Source organism: Pithys albifrons, chromosome 2 (assembly GCF_047495875.1).
Source record: "Pithys albifrons albifrons isolate INPA30051 chromosome 2, PitAlb_v1, whole genome shotgun sequence".
NCBI classification, from domain to species: domain Eukaryota; kingdom Metazoa; phylum Chordata; class Aves; order Passeriformes; family Thamnophilidae; genus Pithys; species Pithys albifrons.
Genome location: NC_092459.1, coordinates 64,303,900 through 64,322,115, shown reverse-complemented (window position 1 = coordinate 64,322,115; position 18,216 = coordinate 64,303,900). Strand labels below are relative to the sequence as shown.

Below are 18,216 nucleotides of genomic sequence, written 5' to 3'. Positions count from 1 at the left end.
TGTTGTTCTTACAACTTGTCTAATTTGCTGTAGTCTTCAGAAAATATTGTGAATTACTTAAAGAATCGAACACTGGTACATTTAAAAAATATTTAACTGACAAGCCTCAAAAAAAGAGATTTGTAGTAGACCTGAAATCTCTAGACATTCCTCCTCTGACACAGTAAAGTAAGTTTTCTAAAATCCAACCTTCAGATATGGAACCAATGTATGTTTCCTAAGTTCACTCTTTTCTTCCTACGCTACTTCTTGCATTTATTTTCTCATTTGTATCTTTGCTACAGGAATCTTTTCCTCAAATCCTCTACTTAACTTCTCTAATGAATAAATCATTCTATACAAATGGTGGTATCTTCATCATAATGAAAGCCAATGCAAACTTTGAAAACTACCCTTGCTACATTAATTTTCAAATAATGTTTCAAAATCTGGTAAAGAAATACAAGCAAACCTATTCACATGCACAAACAGGAACAAATCTCTGGAACTTCTGAATTTGTCTCTGCAGGACAATATATGTGACAACAGCAAGGAGAATCTGAAAATTCCATTACTGTGTAATAAATGGCCCACTCCTCCACCACAATTTGATTCCAAAATCTATAAGCTAATAGGTTTTCATATTGTGACTGTTTTTATTACTGCACTTTATCATCATGGGTAGACTTCACAAGGGAAGATTTGGGAAGGGCACTACCAACACTTGCTGCAAGCGTGCTGGTGGCTAAAAAGGCCAATACGGGATAGGCAAGTCCGGTTGCAAAAGGCACAGTGGAATATCTCCTTGGGTAATATTGGTGAGGAATGGTTCTTTCTGTGTTGTCTTTTCTCCTCGAGACTGATTCTGCTTGCGTTCTCAAAGGAAGCAGCAATGTCGTGAATGGTGTGTCTCCATGAATCCCGACTAGAGGCCAGAGTGGACCATTGGTGGCAGTCAATATGGCCAAGGCTGAGGTATTGCTTCAGGGAGTCCTTGAGTCTTTTCTTTATGGCTCCTCTCTTGCGACAGCCAGTGGCAAGTTCTCCATAGAGCACAATCTTTGGAAGGCGGCGATCCTCCATCCTGGAGACGTGCCCTGCCCAGCGTAGATGCATTCTCAGCAGCATGGCCTCGATACTGCTGACCCCTGCCTGTTCAAGAACAGACACGTTGGTCATATAAATCAGTCCAGTGGATGTTTAGAATTGTACAGAGGCAGCGCTGATGGAAGCATTCATGGTGGTGGCAGTAGATGACCCATGATTCAGGCACATATAAAACAGAAGACAGTACAATGGCTCTGTAGACACTGATCTTTGTACTTTTCTTCAGGTGTTTATTGCACCAGACTATTTTATGGAGTCTTCCAAAGACTCTGTATGCCTTTTCTAGCCTGTTGTCTATCTCTTTGTTGATCTTACCGTCTGAGGAAATGATACTTCCCAGATAGGTGGACTGCTGGACTGACTTAAGCTCTGATTCCCCTATGGTGATGTGGGAATGTTGGAAGACTTCTTGAGGTGCAGGTTGGTAGAGAACTTTTGTCTTCTTCAGGCTGACTTCCAGCCCAAAAAGCTCAGCAGCCTCTCCAAAGCAGGAGGTTAAGCACTGCAGAGCTGCTTCTGTGTGAGCAACGAGGGTGGCATCATCAGAAAAAGCAACTCACGGACAAGGTGATTCAGGGTCTTGGTGTGGGCCTTCAGTCGCCTTAGGCTGAACAGGCTTCCATTGGTACAACAGCAGATGTAGAAGCTGTTTTCTTCATCAAGGTCTGCTGTGGCTCTTTGGAGCATCATGCTGAAGAAGATTGTGAATAGAGTTGGTACAAGAATGCAACCTTGTTTCACACCATTGGTTATTGGAAAGGGCTCAGAGAGTGCATCGCCATATCTGACTTGTCCACGCTGATCCTCATGTAGCAGGATGATCATTTTGAGGAACCTGGGGGGACATCCTAAACGTTCCAAGATCTGCCACAGGCCTTTTCTGCTCACAGTGTCGAAAGCTTTGGTGAAGTCAACAAGGGTTGTATAGAGTCCTTTGTTCTGTTCCCTACACTTCTCTTGCAGTTGTCTGAGAACAAATACCATCTCTGTGGTGCTCCTATTGACTCTGAAACCACATTGGCTTTCAGGTAAAAGTTCTTCTGCAATAGTGGGTACTAATCTGTTCAGAAGTATTCTTGCAAGGATTTTACCAGCAATGGAGAGCAAAGTAATACCTCAGTAATTTGAACAGTCATATTTTTGTCTTTCTTCTTGTACAGGGTGATGATGACTGTGTCACATAGATCTGGTGGTAGTTTACCTTGTTTCCCAGCAATGCACAACAAGCTCATGAAATTTGGCATGGAGTGCTTGACCTCCATGCTTCCAGATTGCGGGTGGAATTCCAACAACCCCAGCTGCCTTGTCAGTTTTCACCGGCTGTATGGCCTTAAGTGTCTCTCCCATAGTATGGGCTGTATGCGATTCATTTTTCACTGGTTGTTGTGTAATGTGTTGAATTGCTGAGCCTTGGACTACACAGTTGGCACTGAAGAGTCTGAAAATGTTCAGACCACTGGTTCAGGATGGAGGTTTTATCTGTGAGAAGCATTTGGCCATCTGAGCTGAGTAGGGGGCTTTGAACCTGGTGTGTGGGTCCATACACTGCTTTCAGGACCTCATAGAATCCTCTGTGGTCACCCAAATATGCACATAGTTGCATCTTTTCTCATAGGTTGAGCCACCATTTGTTCTGGATGGCTCGAAGTTTCTGTTGGAGCTTATTGCATGCAAGACGAAAGGCGGCTTTTCTTACTTGGCAAGATGGCTGAGCAAGGTGTGCTTTGCGAGCAGTTCTCTTCTTCTTCAACAATTCCTGTCTCTCTTGATTGTTTTCATCAAATCAGTTTTTGTTTTTCTTGGAGGAGAACCCTAGGGACTCTTCAGAGGACTTCAGGGTGCAATTTTTAATATGTTGCCAAAGTGCTTCAGGAGAGGGATCTATGGGATTATCTTTTAGTCCAGTTTGAAGGTTTGCCTATTAACTCCCATTTTGCCCCTCACCTGTCACTACAGTGCTTTTCATTGTGGGTGAACCCTTTGAGCCTGTGCAATGGATTTTTTAGTTGAGGCACAGTGTGCACAGAACTGGCTCCACTCCTTACTCCTAAGGTTCGTCTGCCACGGCCTAGCGAGCGTGGAGGGTGCCAGCGAATACCTCAGGATGTAGGTTTGGTTAGAGTATCCTTCTCTTAGATGGATGGCCTTACAGGGCTAAGCGAGCTCCACCTGCACGGGTTTGGAGTTAGAGTTGTCCTTCTCCTAGGATGTTGCTGGGGGGCTAGTGAGCCCATCCTGCCCATGGACACACTGCCTGACCCTTTAGCTGAGACCTGTCTGGCATGGGAGACCATACCGGAGGCACAAACCACCACCAGCATAGCACACACCCTCATGAGGACTCGCAAGCTTCTCCCCCCCTGACAAGGGGGTGTCCCCGGAGAAGAGAGGTTACATATAATACTAGTTGAAAAGACACAGTAACTGTTGAAGCAGAAAACGATCACTCAAATTTTCCTCACCATGCAGTCAAGATGGACATTAGTTTATTTCTTTTTTTCCTGTGTCAGTGACTAAGATACTGGGAGCCTCCATTTTACACATTTGAAAAAGGCAAAAAGCAACTGAACCACTTAGTTAATCGATGAAAACCCAGGATTTACTTGCAACATGAAATTACATTGTAAGAATAAACGAACATCATGGACAGTCTTGAGATAGAGATTTCTTTTTCTTCCTTTCTTTGCTATGAAAGGTGTATTTTTGCTATTTCAAACACCTTAATGTAAGGTTTAATTCCCGAGTTTGATTCAGCATTATATAATCACTTCCTAAGTATAATTAAAAATGTTCACCATTCTTATTTTTATTTTATACCCTTCTTCTGCATTTGTTTGTTACTGTGTGCATCTTCTGAATGGAAACACAAAATTAATAGTAATTTCTTTAACAAGTATTGTTGTTCACCCTATTCAGTGAGTTTACAACAATACTTTGGTGAGTACAAATACTGAAGTTAACCCTGCACCTGGGAGCAAAAATGTTGTTAGATTGGGTTAAACCAATTTACAGTCTGTATTCCAAAGCTTTGAAACTACTGTTTCCCCAAACTTTCTCCAAAGATTAAAAAGGCAATAAAAGGCACATGGCTCTTCTGTTTTACAAAGTGACATATCTTTCATCTTCTTTATTCATCTAATCCACTACCTAAAAATTTGGCACGGGTAACGAAATGAAAAACATTTAAGTAATTGCTGTTCTGAATGCATGTAATGTCTCCTTTTTGAAATATTTGGTGCAAATTTATTCTGTATTTTAAATGGAGGCTTTGAAAAGATGCCTCAAGAGATAATCAGAAGCATACTTGAATTATGTATATACTTTGAAGGCTGAGACTGAGAGGAAGGAGGACAGTTCTACAACCGTAGAGAGATATGAATAAATATGCAATTAGAAAACTTCTGGTCCTGTTACACATGCATATCTTATTTATCATTAGTAGAGCTGCACAGATACATAAAAATTAAAGAGGATGATCAGAAGACAGATGACTTTAATTTCATACATTGGGACCCAATTTCTGCGAGTGGCTGGCAGAGAAGAGAGATGACTTCCAGTTGATGAGTCTCACCAAATTACTACTCAGAATCACAGCACAGATATGATTGGGGTTAGGGAGACAGACAGCAGAGGGACAGATGCAGCCTAGTGCTAACAGCTTACCCCAAATGAAGCATCATTATACTATCTGCTAGTTATCATACTTGCAGCTCTCTCCTCTGTGTTTATCCCCTGTGTGTGAGGGAAGAGCTTGCACTGAGGCTGTTTTACCTCCACCTTTCTTTAAGTTGACCCATACCTAGCTTATGCCAAGTCCTATACCTGTCTTCAGCTTGTGTAAAAATATACCTTTTAAATAGGAAGCATAATTTTAAAAAGGCAGCACTCTATTATAAGAGCAAGAGAGAATAAAAAAATTCATGCCTTCCTCCTATTGCCTTTGATGAAGTTCAATTCATAGAATCATCAAATCATATAGGTTGAAAAATAGCTTTAAAATTTAGTCCAACCCTTAATCCAACACTGCCATGTCCACCACTAAACCATGTCCCTCAGTGCTACATCTACACATCTTTTAAATACCTCCAGGGATGGTAACTCAACCACCTTCATAGGCAGCCTGTTCCAGTACCTGACAACCCTTTCAGTGAAGAAATTTCACTGGTAGTCTCATTGCATTTCCTGTTTTGCTCATTCTTATTTATTTGTACCCATATTGTCAAATCCACTCATCTTTACAGTTAAAAAGTCAAAAATAAGTGGTTTAATCTACTTGATAGACTTAGTTATTGAATCAGTTTCTATTTCAATTATAGGACAACTTTTTAGAAGAAAAACATACACTAAGATTTTAAAGCTAATCAGGGAAGAATCTTTTACTCATGCCAAACCCTGACAAAGAATCACATCCTGCTTTATATTCCCAAGCTATTAACTGTTCTTGGTTCTACCTAACATAATCAAATCAGTTCTGCATTTCCAATTTTTTCAAATCATTTCTCATCACAATATCAGAAACTGCTTCCTTTTAAATCCTCCTTTGCTCAACTCAACCAAAACAGTGTAAGTATGACAACTATACCTTAGCAGTTTCCCTTCCTTTGTTGTCTCTAATTACATATTTCAAATTGCTACAGTAAACCCCATCATCCTTTTGTTAGAAAACATTGATTTATCCTGGTTTTGAGATTTCATGCAGTACATTTTTCAAAAATATTCAAACTCACTCATGATAGAACATTTCTCCAGATGGTCGCAGTGTTGAGTTACAGGCACTTCAAATACAGTTTTTAGTTTTAATTCTTTTTTTCTCCTATTACTTTTTCCTTTAATAATTTTACTAGATAATAAAAATGGCAATGAAAGAAATCCAAAGTTTTCCTAGAGTAGCCAAGAAATAGAGATCCAGTTTGAAATGCCAATTGAATTGTTAATTTTAAATGTTTACACTGAGTCAAATTCAGCAGACTTATTCTAGATCAATGGTGAGAAACAAAGGCAAATTCAAAATACCTTCCCTCAGGGTCAACTTCACTCCTTCACTCCCAATTCCTTGACCCCACAGTGTACTGGATGTACTGCTGTTTCTCTGCTGTAAGTGTGAGGCCAGCACTTCACGTTGTTCCTCACTAGATACCATACTAGTAGATGCTCCACATTTTAATGGGTCAAAGATGAGAGCAGAATGCAGTCAGTGCTGTCTAAAAGTGGGTCTCCTTCGAGGATTTTTCCTTATCATATTTCAAAGCCTTTCAGACAATGGAGATGTTACAGATTTCCAGGCGTTTTTTTGAAACAATCTTTTACAAAAATTGAATAGCCTAAATATTGAATTTTTTTATTACAAGTCAGAACATGAGTGCAAGGGAAGTCCTAGACACTTCACAGACCTACCAGTACTCCCTTTGCCTGTGATTGAGCCAGAAAACATATTTCCAGACTTGGCAAAAATATGAAACACAAAGATTTAAAATCTTAAACTTTGAAAACTTAAAAATTTGAATGGCCTAGGTTACTCTTGTGTTGAGTCTAATCTCTATAAACAGTGCTTCTCCAGTGGTAGCACAACAGAAATAGGAAGCAAAGCCAGCTAATCTAGATATCTGATTTAGGCAGTGAGATAAACTTGCTGACAGCCATTGATAAAAGTAACCCAGGAACAACTTTCCCATTAAAGTGTGATTTAACACAAAGCATTTACTACAGGTAACTAAATTGTACCTCAGGTAGCTAAAAGTCAGGGCTGCGGCTGGTTAACTGCCTGTTTTGAATGTATTTGATAATTCTTTACAGTATCAGACCCATTAAACAAGTATACATCTAGATCACACAAGTCAAAATGTTTACCTGAACCCTTATGACCCAAAGGTACTAGTACAACAGACAGAAAGGCAGAAATTTCAATCCAGAGCAGGATCTCTTAATGGAACTACCACTATGACTTTGGCTCTTCCCAAGGATTACTCTGTAAACTAGCATATTTTCATGACATGTACACACACAAAAATAAACCTAAGAATATGATATTGACAACCTACCTAATATGGACTACTTGTCCATAATAATCAGATTATTAGTGATTATTATTAATCAGAATAGTATTAATTACTATTATTGATACAATATAATAAAGAAATAGATGAACATTAAATAAGAGCTATTTTTCTCCTCTGACATGCATTCACTGCCCACTTAGCTGGCATTTAGCAAACACTGAATGTCTTTCCATCTCAACTGAAGTAATCAGAACATATATGGAGTACTCGAGTTCTCTTCTGCATGCGGAGCCTTTCCAAAACATTTCAAAGAAAATGGGGAGACAGACCTCATTCCCAGTGAGGTTCCACTGTCAAAAAGTCCTGAAGATAACCTTGTTCTTGCAGTTGAATTTTACAATGCCAGTGCATTTCATTTCATAGTAAATTCTTCAACTACATTCTTCAGCAATGTAAGCAAATGCTGTTCTTCTACCATAGTGTCTCAATAGAACAGATCACATGATATAGCATTACATGGGCTTCCCTCTTTGCTCTGCTCATTTTTGAGGGCATTATTAGTCAATTCCTTACATAAAAGCCAGAACAGAGCTGTTGCAGCTATTCCTTACTTGCAAGATCATTAATCTTCATGTTTTAATAATAAGGATTTAGAAAAGCACCTCTGGAATTTAAAATTTTAATTTCCTCGACTAATTGGTAACTATAGTTAGTTCTGGACTGTGTGAAAACTCCAGGAAGTGCCAAATTAAATCTCAGTCGTTATGTTTTCATATAAAGTTGGTACCAGTTGTAGCTTTTAAAATTGTGTGTTTATTCTTCTAAAAAAGAAGTTACAGGTTGTGGTAATAAGTAGCAACAATAGTTTCATAATACATCAGATAACTAATTCAGCAACGGATGCACAAAGCGCTATTTATGTCGGTAACCAGTTCAGGATGCCTCCATCAAACCACACATGAATTGAACTGAACTTTATTCAAATACATTTTATGTAATAAGGCTAACATTTCCATTTTAGATAAAGAAGTTTCAAATACTTCTTCTGGCTGAAATAGCAGTTCCTGTGCTACCTTTCAGTTTTGGCCTAAGGAGCTAGATGGTTGCCTCTGGAACTCACTTGAATTTCTGCAGCTGACCACTGTCATATTGAGATTCATCCTCAATCTTGCACAGATGCTGGGGATTTCTTCTTAAGTTTACAAAATACTGCTCAGACAAATCTGACATATTCTATACTCCAGGGCCTGCATAGGCATAGATAAAAAGGTCTGATTTTTGAAAAGATTAATTTCAAAGTCATGTATTACCTTAGCCAGATGAGTATTGATCCATTTTGTAAAAGTCCTTTTCTGCACTGACTCTTGCTCATCTGAGAATAAAAGAAAATCAGTTTGATTAGACATCACGGGGTACTTTCAGATTTACTGAAGAATAATATTCCTTATTAAGGGCTAATGCATTTTGCACTTGCCATAAACACTACTATATTTTCTTGAAACAGTTAATTTTGCCTGTAACTACTCATAACAAATACTTCGTATTGTTACAATAATGTTCTGATACTTGATATTTGAACAGTTTCAGGGCAAAGTTCAAGACTTAACAAGCCAATGACCAGTTAGACATCATTTCAAATCTGAATGCCAAAATAAAGTTGACTTCTAAATCCATTCTATACTTACCCAAGGTGAGAACATCTAGAACTTCTGTGTACTTTTTAGCTATAATCCATGTCTCTGACAGTCAAGCTGCTTTTATGTTAAATGTCAGCTACGTACTTACAAAAAATACTCTTAGCATGTACATTTGAAAATGTTTAGAATGTTGAATTAAAGATTTGAAATTGCATTATCAAACTTGTTTGTCCTCTGGGAGATCTTGCCTGGAAGGAGCCATTAACTAAATCAGGCAGTTTCTATATGCTACCTCCCTTACTCCTTTCTTTAAGCAATTCTCTGATTTATAGTGAATTTCATTGATTGACAGATAGTCCCCGAGGGACAGCTGCCAGATGCATAGACAAAAATAGCTCCCAAATGAGCTCCACCAACTTCAGCAGCAAGGGGCTATGGCTGTGGAGGGAAGAGAATCACAGCACTAAAACCAATCCACAAAATCCGGTCCATTTCTTGTGGGTAATCAGTTTTGACACATGGAATAATTTCACGACAGAGGCATTCAAGTATTTATGATGTAGATTTTTCTTTCAAAAACAGAAGGAAATATCTATTTCCTGGGGACAAAAACCACTCATGTTATTGCCATCATCAGTCCTGAATGAGCACCTTCATCTCCCAACACAAAATCCAAATACATACAATTGTTGTTAAATATTTACTTTTTATAAGAACACGTGCATATCCCAAAACCTACAGATGGAATTTTAGTTACTATGTTTGCTAGTGACTTGTACAGCACTGCGTAGGATTTTTCTGATTTACACTCATACAATGCTGTTCAACAATGAGGGTAGATAAAGATAGAAATCACCAAACAAAATTCATAAGCCAAAACGTTATCTTCAGTGGGACAATGGTGGCTCCCTGACCATATACGAGCCCTCCAAAAGTGTCTGTGCATTATAACTCAGGCATATTTTCTTTACATGTAAGTGCTATCTCACATATAAGAAATACGAGAGAAAGAAGATACATGCACTCTCCAGCATCTATTGCCAGATTATCACGCTTCATGCCTAAGCATATAATTTTTCACTCTTTATTTTCCTTTGATATCATTGGGCAGGCTGTCTTACATAATTTTGAAACATTCATTACATTCTTAGAATCTACTTGTTGCACTCAACAGGCAATTTATGAAATATATCACTCAAAATACTGCATCGTGATTCATTCAACGCTGACTATTTTTGGCAGGGCGGGTGCTTTGCCTTTGTATGTGATGATTATTTCTACATCATGGCAAACAGACTTCTCGCTGTAGGGTTTCTAACCATGAACAAGACGCTTTCCTTGTGACACAAAGTAAATGTCATCTGTGCTCTGCAATTACATGTATAGGTAGCCAAATTAATTTCTGTGGAAGTACTTGCACACTATTGTTGGGTGGTGTGTGAGTAGGAGTTGGGGATAGAACTCAAACGCACACAGAATCAGTCCAGTTCTACCTTCATTCACACATCTGTAACTTAAAATTCCCCAGCAACACTGATACAATTATGGCATGCCAAAAGAAATGAACTGGGCTTTTAGAAGTCAAACTTCTCATCAAAGAAAGGAGTGAAAATGATACCCTAATATGTAGTTTCAGTGCAACTTGCTGATTTAGGAAACAGCCTTCTGACAACAACTGGAAATCAAAGAACCAGCTTCCAGCTTCTGAAGAGACAGTTTACCAGCAGAAGATATACCCAGTCTCAGTCATATCAACAAACAGCAGAAATAGCCTTTCAAAATAACCCATTTCAATGGAATTTATGTGAGCAATATATTCTTTACAAGCTCAATTGCAAACACCAACAATAAAGTTTCCTTGGTTTTAGCACTTGTTTTATATAGGCTTAAAAGGAAGAGATTTTCCCACTGTAAAATCTACCTATGAACATAAGACAAGTAGTGCATTGATTTTAGAAATTCTGTTCTAAATACACTTTTTACAAAGTTACCTGGAAGCAAATACGCTCTTTTCTTTCATATAATGTAAACTCTCTGCAGAGGTACTATTTATCTATGCCCACAAGATATGTATGTTGTACAATTTCTTACACTCTCCCCCCTTTCAAAGACTGTCAGCTCCGTATTCGCACCACTTACCCTGCTGGTACTGAAAGAACTCAGGAAACACCTTTAAGGACATAACATTTCTGCCACAAGTCTCTTTATAGCAAGCCATAAGCACTGCTGCTGCTGCTTTGTTGATGATACTGCTCCTGCTGCTGTTGCTGCTGTGGCTGCTTTTAACCCTGTCGCATGTGCAGCACTGCTTTAGAATTTAGCCAGAACTAATTTTTCAAGAATGATCCGATTTTCTTTCCCTCACTGAAAATGCAGGCCTCTTACACAAATCCCTTCGCCACTTCTTATCAGAGAATTCACATGAAGCCAAACCTTAAAAACATCTTTATATATTATTGCAGAAATGCAGCAGCCAGACAAAGCTAGCTGTATTGGAAGCAGCAGTTCTGCTGGTCTCACTGCCATCATCCCTCTCCACTGTTTTCCTAGGGAAAGATTTTATTATCTGAGCACCAGCCAATCCACTAACAGGAATCTCTGATGTCAAGAGCTTGAATAATTCATCTAGGGACTGGAGCAACACAACTACACTGCCGATATCCTAAAGCAGAAAGATGTGTGGCTGCAAAAACTGATGCAGTCTTCTCCAGTGCTTTTGTAACAATACAGTGCTCAGTAAGCATAAAGATGGCTTAATGGCATAACTCTTTTCTGGATTGTCACACATATAAAGGAAAATATCTTTTAAAAACAGCCTCTTGGGTTCATCACTGCACATGGAAGAAATAGCAAGCAATGATTCTCACCAGATATGTAGGCCACTCAGCTATTAATAATATATTTGAACTCCTGCACTAGAGGCATGAAACGCATGTAAGGTGCATAGAATTTTTGGAATGCACCTAGATCAGCCTGAAACATACTCAAATCTCTCATAATATGCAACATTATTAAATCAGACTTTTTCCCCCTCTGGTAAAATGAAGGCAGATATGAAACACTCTGTGGAGATTCATATGGCATGTACAGAATAGCGCACACTATTGAATTGAGAATAAAAACAGCCAGCTTCTATTATACCATTACTGTCCATGTATTGTTATAGAGGCTGACTTCAAATTTCTGTTTCTGTAAAATACAATGTCTCTGAAAATATCATTCTGCATCTGAAACAAACACTGCAAGAAGTTTTCATATTATTTAACCAAGTTTCTTCCTTTAATTGGCTGGAAATATCTTCATATTATTCCAAACATTTTCTCTACTAAAGTATCATCAACAGACTGGTTTTAACTGATAAGGGATAAAAAAAAAGACAAACATAATTGGATATTTACTTAAAAACATTTAGAACAAATTATTTTGATCAATGAACAGAACCAGCCATGTATCTTCAGACAGTTGTGAATAAGCAGATGGAATATTCATCATACATACATTTTAAAACACCTAGTATCATGTTGGCAGGTATGTATTGTGCAGCAGCAGATGGCCCATCAAGCACCTCTTGTCTTAGGTGCTTGGGGATAGGACAGTGAGAAGGTGGCTGCAGTGCAGGGTGGCAAATACAGGGTTCTGCCACAACGTAACACAAGGAGGAGGCTCATACACAGAGTGAGTCAGGACAGAGCTGAGCTCACACATGCCTAAGAAAAACAGCTTGATTCCCAGTGACAAAATATTGTAGAAATTTGTTTTGTTTCTTCCTTTAGTGAAATTTAATTGAAATTGCTCACAGCTTCTCATTTGCAGCACACTTTTTTCGTTTTCTTTGGTTTTGAAAGTTCCGCCCTAAAACCACTGAACAGCTTTTTGTTTCCGTTTCTTTTCTAGGTTTTTGATGCCTTTAGGAATACTGCTAAATCAACCTGGAAGTGCAGAAAAGTGTGCCAAAACAGCTGCAATGTTTGAAGATGTCACTTCAGAATATAATATAGCGCAGAAAGCAGTGAACAGCATCTTCATGGAAAATTCATATATTCTCTAAAGCTTTCAATAAGTTAGGTTACATAGCAATTGCCATCTTCATTAAGGACATTTTTAACTGAAAGCAGATGTAGAAAAGCTTGCAGAGTCAAAGAAAAGCTTGCAGAGTCAAAGAAATAATGTGAAGACTCTACTTATGAAAAGGAGTAATATTTTAAGCTACATAGTTTAATCAACACTTCCATAACATGTAGTTTACTGAAATTAGGAATACTGCACTGAGGCAATGCAGTTTCATTTCTTTTCCTTTAAATCTTCAGTTAATGTTTTTATGGGAAAATGCCAGGACATTTTTGGTTTTTTTATAAAACAGTAAACAAATTAAATTTGATATCTCTAAAGATAACAAGTTGTTTCTAAGTTACTCAGTTTAATAGCTACACTTTATACTTTAGGATTAAAAAAAAGGATGCTATGGGCAGTGGGAGCAAAATAAGAGGAAAAAATTGATTTCAGCAGCCATTGAGACTCAGCTGACAGCAAGACTTAACAGTACCGATACAAAAAATGAGTACTCATACTTAGGACTTGCTCATTTTTTTTATACTTTGAGGAGGAAGACAGGATTTGTCCAAGTGTGATTCTTGGATATATGGCTTCTACTGAATGTACTTTATCAGCAACGGTAAGATAGTCACAGTAACAGATCATTTATCTAAATTTCCATGCTTTGAGATCTGGTTCTACGCACCAGTCATAGCCTGCTCCACTACTGAGAACCAGTCTGCTTACTATCAGTTTCTGCAGAAAGAAAATCCATGCACAATGGCCAGAAGGGAACCAGTCATCCTTGGCCAAACCACTACTAGAGAAAATTATGGGGATCAGCATTCTGAGGTTTGCAGCAGTATATACCATTGCTCAATCTAGAGGTAGTCGTAGTATCATAATTTGGGAGCCAAAGATTTTATGTTATTAGGAATAGTGGAAATAGGGAAAACACACACACATACTGGTGGAACAGTTACAGAAAACTGAAGAGTGGAGAAGCAGGCTCACAGCTGCAGAATCACTGCCTGCTGTGTCACATGCTGCTGGACAGCGACTGGCACACTGCTGAGGACTTTCTGCTCTTACTGCATAATCCGAAATGTATTTATGAAATACCTACTTTGATTTCACACATTTTTAACTGATTTCTTTACTTCTAAGACAGAGAAGGTGCTTATCTAGCCACTAGTTAGAAAGGAAAATCATAAGGAATGGTTCAATATTTAACTTAAAGAAAGTTGCATTTTAAAAAAATATGTAATTAGAACAAATCAATGTGTCTTCTTTGGTACTTCATCAATTTATTGCAAGCACAATCAGCAACCAGTCTCTCTGTAAGAAGTTGCTGTAGACTGTGCAGGCAGTTCAAATTTGTGACATCTGGAAAACCAAAAATCTAGTCAGAATCAGAGTGTGTGCTTTAACTCAGACTGTTGGTTCTACCTCACAGCAGCACTTAGACTGCCACAGGATATGTTTATCCTGTGGGACTTCTGAGTCTTCTAGTCCTTAAATCCAAGATAATGCTCTGTTGTGCCCATATTTTCATGTGCACATGTCAATTGTTCCTACCATCTAGACACACGTTACCTCTGACTTTCTTGTGATCTGGATTTCACAGGAAGGAACACAGTATTAACAGACCATGAACAGAGTACAGTGATCTTGATTCTTAGAAGCCAGGGCGTTGTCAGGATACAACTGCACTGCCTATAACTGCTCTTCACTTTGATCAGAAGGGCCTCCCATAGTGTTTGGAAAAAGGAATGAGAAGACAGTTTCTGCAGCAGAATGGAAGATACGCCCAAAATGTCATTTTTTGACTTTTTGCAATGTTTCTGTGCCCAGTCCTTGCAGCATGCTTGCTCCTATTTTTTGTTTTGAGTCACTAAAAAACCCAAACTGAAATTACATTGTTATGCACTATATTTCACCTGGATGAGCTACATTTTGCTCTTCTCCACATGTAGAAGCAGAATGTATTCAGAACCAATCAATGAATGTATTTGCATTTTATGTTTACTATGTTTATCTGCCTGTGCTTCTGAATTATTATTTTCATGGTCTCCACTAAGTGCTGTCAATCTCCATGCAGTGTAAATATATTACTCATACATTACTCACTTTCTTAATATCTGCATCCAACTGAATACAGCCAGAAATGAAAACACCTCTTAGAATACCATTATAGCCTCATTTAATTATTTTTTAAATGCAGCACCCTTAAGATGACATTAACTAAAATCAGGATACTCAACATTTCAGTTGATTATGTGCAATGGCATCAGCACCATCTGAAAGATTCAGGATTGCTGCACTTTGGGTGTCTGTTTATTCACCAGCTTAGCATGGGTGACAGTGAACTTAAGTGTTCACACACATATCTTTGCCTGAACCAATACCACAGCCTTAACCAATAGCCTTAAGTAACTGACCAGACTCAACTGGGCATTTTTTCTTATAGTTACTTATTTTCCTTAATTTTATACTTAAAGAGACATTTTTGATGTTCACAAATCAGAGAGAAATCTAGAAAATCCAGTGAATTTCACTAACAAGAATAATTATTCTACATTGCACTCACACTTCAATCCATCCATGCTAATAAATGGCACACCAGTCAAAGAATGAATTTTTCATAAAGACTTAAACTAAAGACACTGATGAAAAGTCATTCTCTTGTCTATAAACCCTATCTACAACAGTAACATCTACAATGATCATAAAAAACCAAACATCCTAAACAAATTTTAGGTTGTTTTATTACAGTTCACTGCAGTTCTGCAGCTGACATCATGTTGCCATTTATATATTTTGCAGCCATTCTTTCTGTTGACATGAAAAGTTTGTGTATAATAACCTTTGAGAGTTCTTATTCAACTCCCCTGGAGCTTTTATAAAGTCAGATTGAAAAAAAAAAACCAACAAACATGCCTTATTGAAAATAAATCTAATTTTAAACAGAAGTCTTAAAGACAAGCAGAACTTACATAAAAGCATTTCAAGAAGATCTTTAAAAATGCTGAAGTCTTTCCAGATTAGTACATCTACATGTATCTTAGTTAGGGCTTTAAGTAGTCATTCTATAGTCAAAAAAGGTACTTAATAAGCAGTTCTAAAAAAAAATACCTATGAGGTCAGATTGATTCCCATTTTAAAATGGAACACAAAGCTTCTGATTCCATTTTTTACCCACTTTATTACACTTACATGAACTTCTTAAACAAGATAGTTTTACTTTCCTGAAGTCAACCTTGTCAAATAGCCAAATTACTGTAACAGTCATCACTGATTTGCAGTAGATTTACTAATATTATATGACATTAACAGAACTCCTCACAACATTATTTACTACAACCTGGAGGGACTTTGTGCAAAAAATGTCAGAATTTAATTTTAATGTTTAATATTTTTCTTTCATAAGACACAAAAATGTAAATGCACTGCACGGGGCAAATTACTACCACCAGTGGTAAGATTACTATTCTTCTATGCCTAGAGTGAGTTCAATAGCCTAAAAGCAGCAGAAAAGAAATTGACTTGGACATGAAAAAGCTCAGAATTTACTGAAATAAATCAAAACTAATGAAAACATACTGGGCACATGCTGTCCGATGGATTAAATCAGGATATAACGGTGCAACATCTGTAATTTATAAATAAATCTGTGTAGAAAACCAAAATATGCATAATAACTCTTGTCTTAAAGATATTCTGCAATCATATTTCAATTCTGTTTATGCCTAAACCTCAGAAACATGACGATAGTCAACTAAAGGTTTACAAAAGTGTAAAATCCTCTATTCCATGGAAACTATGGGCAGTTATACCCTAGAAATCATTTTTATTATAGTTACACATATTATATACATAATCTCTATGAAAGTCTACCTAAGGGAAAGAATGTAAAAATAATTGCATTGCCAGCTGTTTGTGGGGGGTGGTTGTCCCACTCTGTGCTAATACAGCCTCGCCTTGAGTCCTGTGTGCAGTTCCAGGTGCCACAATACAAGAAAGATTAAGCTCTTAGAGACCATCCAAAGAAGGGCTATGAAGATAGTGAAGACTCTAGAGGAGAAGTCATACAAGGAGTGGCTGAAGTCATTTGGCTTGTTCAGCCTGGAGGAGACGGAGGGGAGACCTCATCACAATTATAACTTCCTCATGAGGGGAAGAGCAGGAGCAGGCACTGATCTGTCCTCTGTCGTGACCAGTGACAGAACCTGAGGGAATGGCCTGAAGCTGTGTCAGGGGAGGTTTAGCTTAGATATTAGGAATAGGTTCTTCACCCAGAGGGTGGTTAGGCACTGGAACAGGCTCCCCAGGGAAGTGGTCACAGCACCAAGCCTAACAAATCTCAAGAAGGGTTTGGATGATATTCTGAGGCACATGGTGTGATTCTTTGAGTTGTGCTGTGCAGGGCCAGGAGTTGGACTCAATGATCCTTGTGGGTCCTTTCCAACTCATGATACTCTATGATTCTATTTTCAAATACCTGGAGCCATGATAATTTTAAATACTTTTAGATTAAATGATGAATTCTTTATTCACATATTCAGTTATTTTCAACTCAATACATTCAGTATTAGAAGTAAATGGAAGGGTTAATTACTTAAACAATGGCTGCAAAGAGGACAGAGATTCTATTTTCACACAAAATCACATGGAGAAGACAAGAAGGAATAGGTAAACGTGCTGGAATAGGTTTCATTTTGATGTAAGGAATAGCTTTTTTTACAGTGAGAACAATCATTCACTGGAAAAACTTCCTCTGGGATATGTCAGAGCCCCCATCACTAGAGATATTCAAAATGCCATTAGACAGCATGCAAGATAATCTCATCTAGGCTCTTTTCCCCAAAAAAGGTTAGACAAGATGATCTTTCAAGTTCAAGGACCCTTCAATCTTGACCTGTTCTTTGGCTCTATGATTTAATGGAAAACTGTTCTGTATTATTAGTAAGAAATGTGCTATGTACCTTAAAACAGTTTGAGATTTTTTCCATTATATTTATAAAATCACACACATGATCAAATAACTTCCAACTCAGGTTCAAATCAGGACCATACAAACTACCTACTCTCCCAAGTGTGAAATGTAATGAACCAAAAATAAATATGAGTACATATAAAAGCTGAGTTCTGGGGAAATGATAACTCTTATGTTTTATTGTTCCACACAAAAATTAAAAAAATATTAAAAAATCCATAATACCCTTCTAAAACAGAAAAAATACTTTAAAAATTCAAAGAACAGCATAATGGTTGGTATCTATAAAGGTACTGAAGAGATGCAAGAAGTAAAGAACTGCATGCAATCTCTATGTGCATACACTTTTTCAACAGAAATCTTGTACAAATATGAGGTGACCCTAGGTCATGTGGTTATTCCTCTCAAAGCCACAACCATCTGATGTTTCTTAATGCCAGCCTTCACAAAAGCCTTGAGTATGCTTTGG

General features: G+C 37.8%; 1 protein-coding gene across 2 annotated transcripts in view; it reads right to left on the bottom strand.

Annotated features, from left to right (window-relative positions):
- Nucleotides 1–10,937, bottom strand: part of SYNE1 (spectrin repeat containing nuclear envelope protein 1) — a 255,666-nt gene extending 244,729 nt beyond the window's left edge. For both annotated transcript variants that reach the window (XM_071549312.1, XM_071549313.1), the window contains exons 1-2: nt 10,859–10,937; nt 8,393–8,454 (exon numbers count right to left, since the gene is read on the bottom strand). In XM_071549312.1, the coding sequence (XP_071405413.1) occupies nt 8,393–8,454; nt 10,859–10,937 (141 nt within the window). The remainder of the gene's footprint in view (nt 1–8,392; nt 8,455–10,858) is intronic.
- Nucleotides 10,938–18,216: the final 7,279 nt, after the last annotated feature.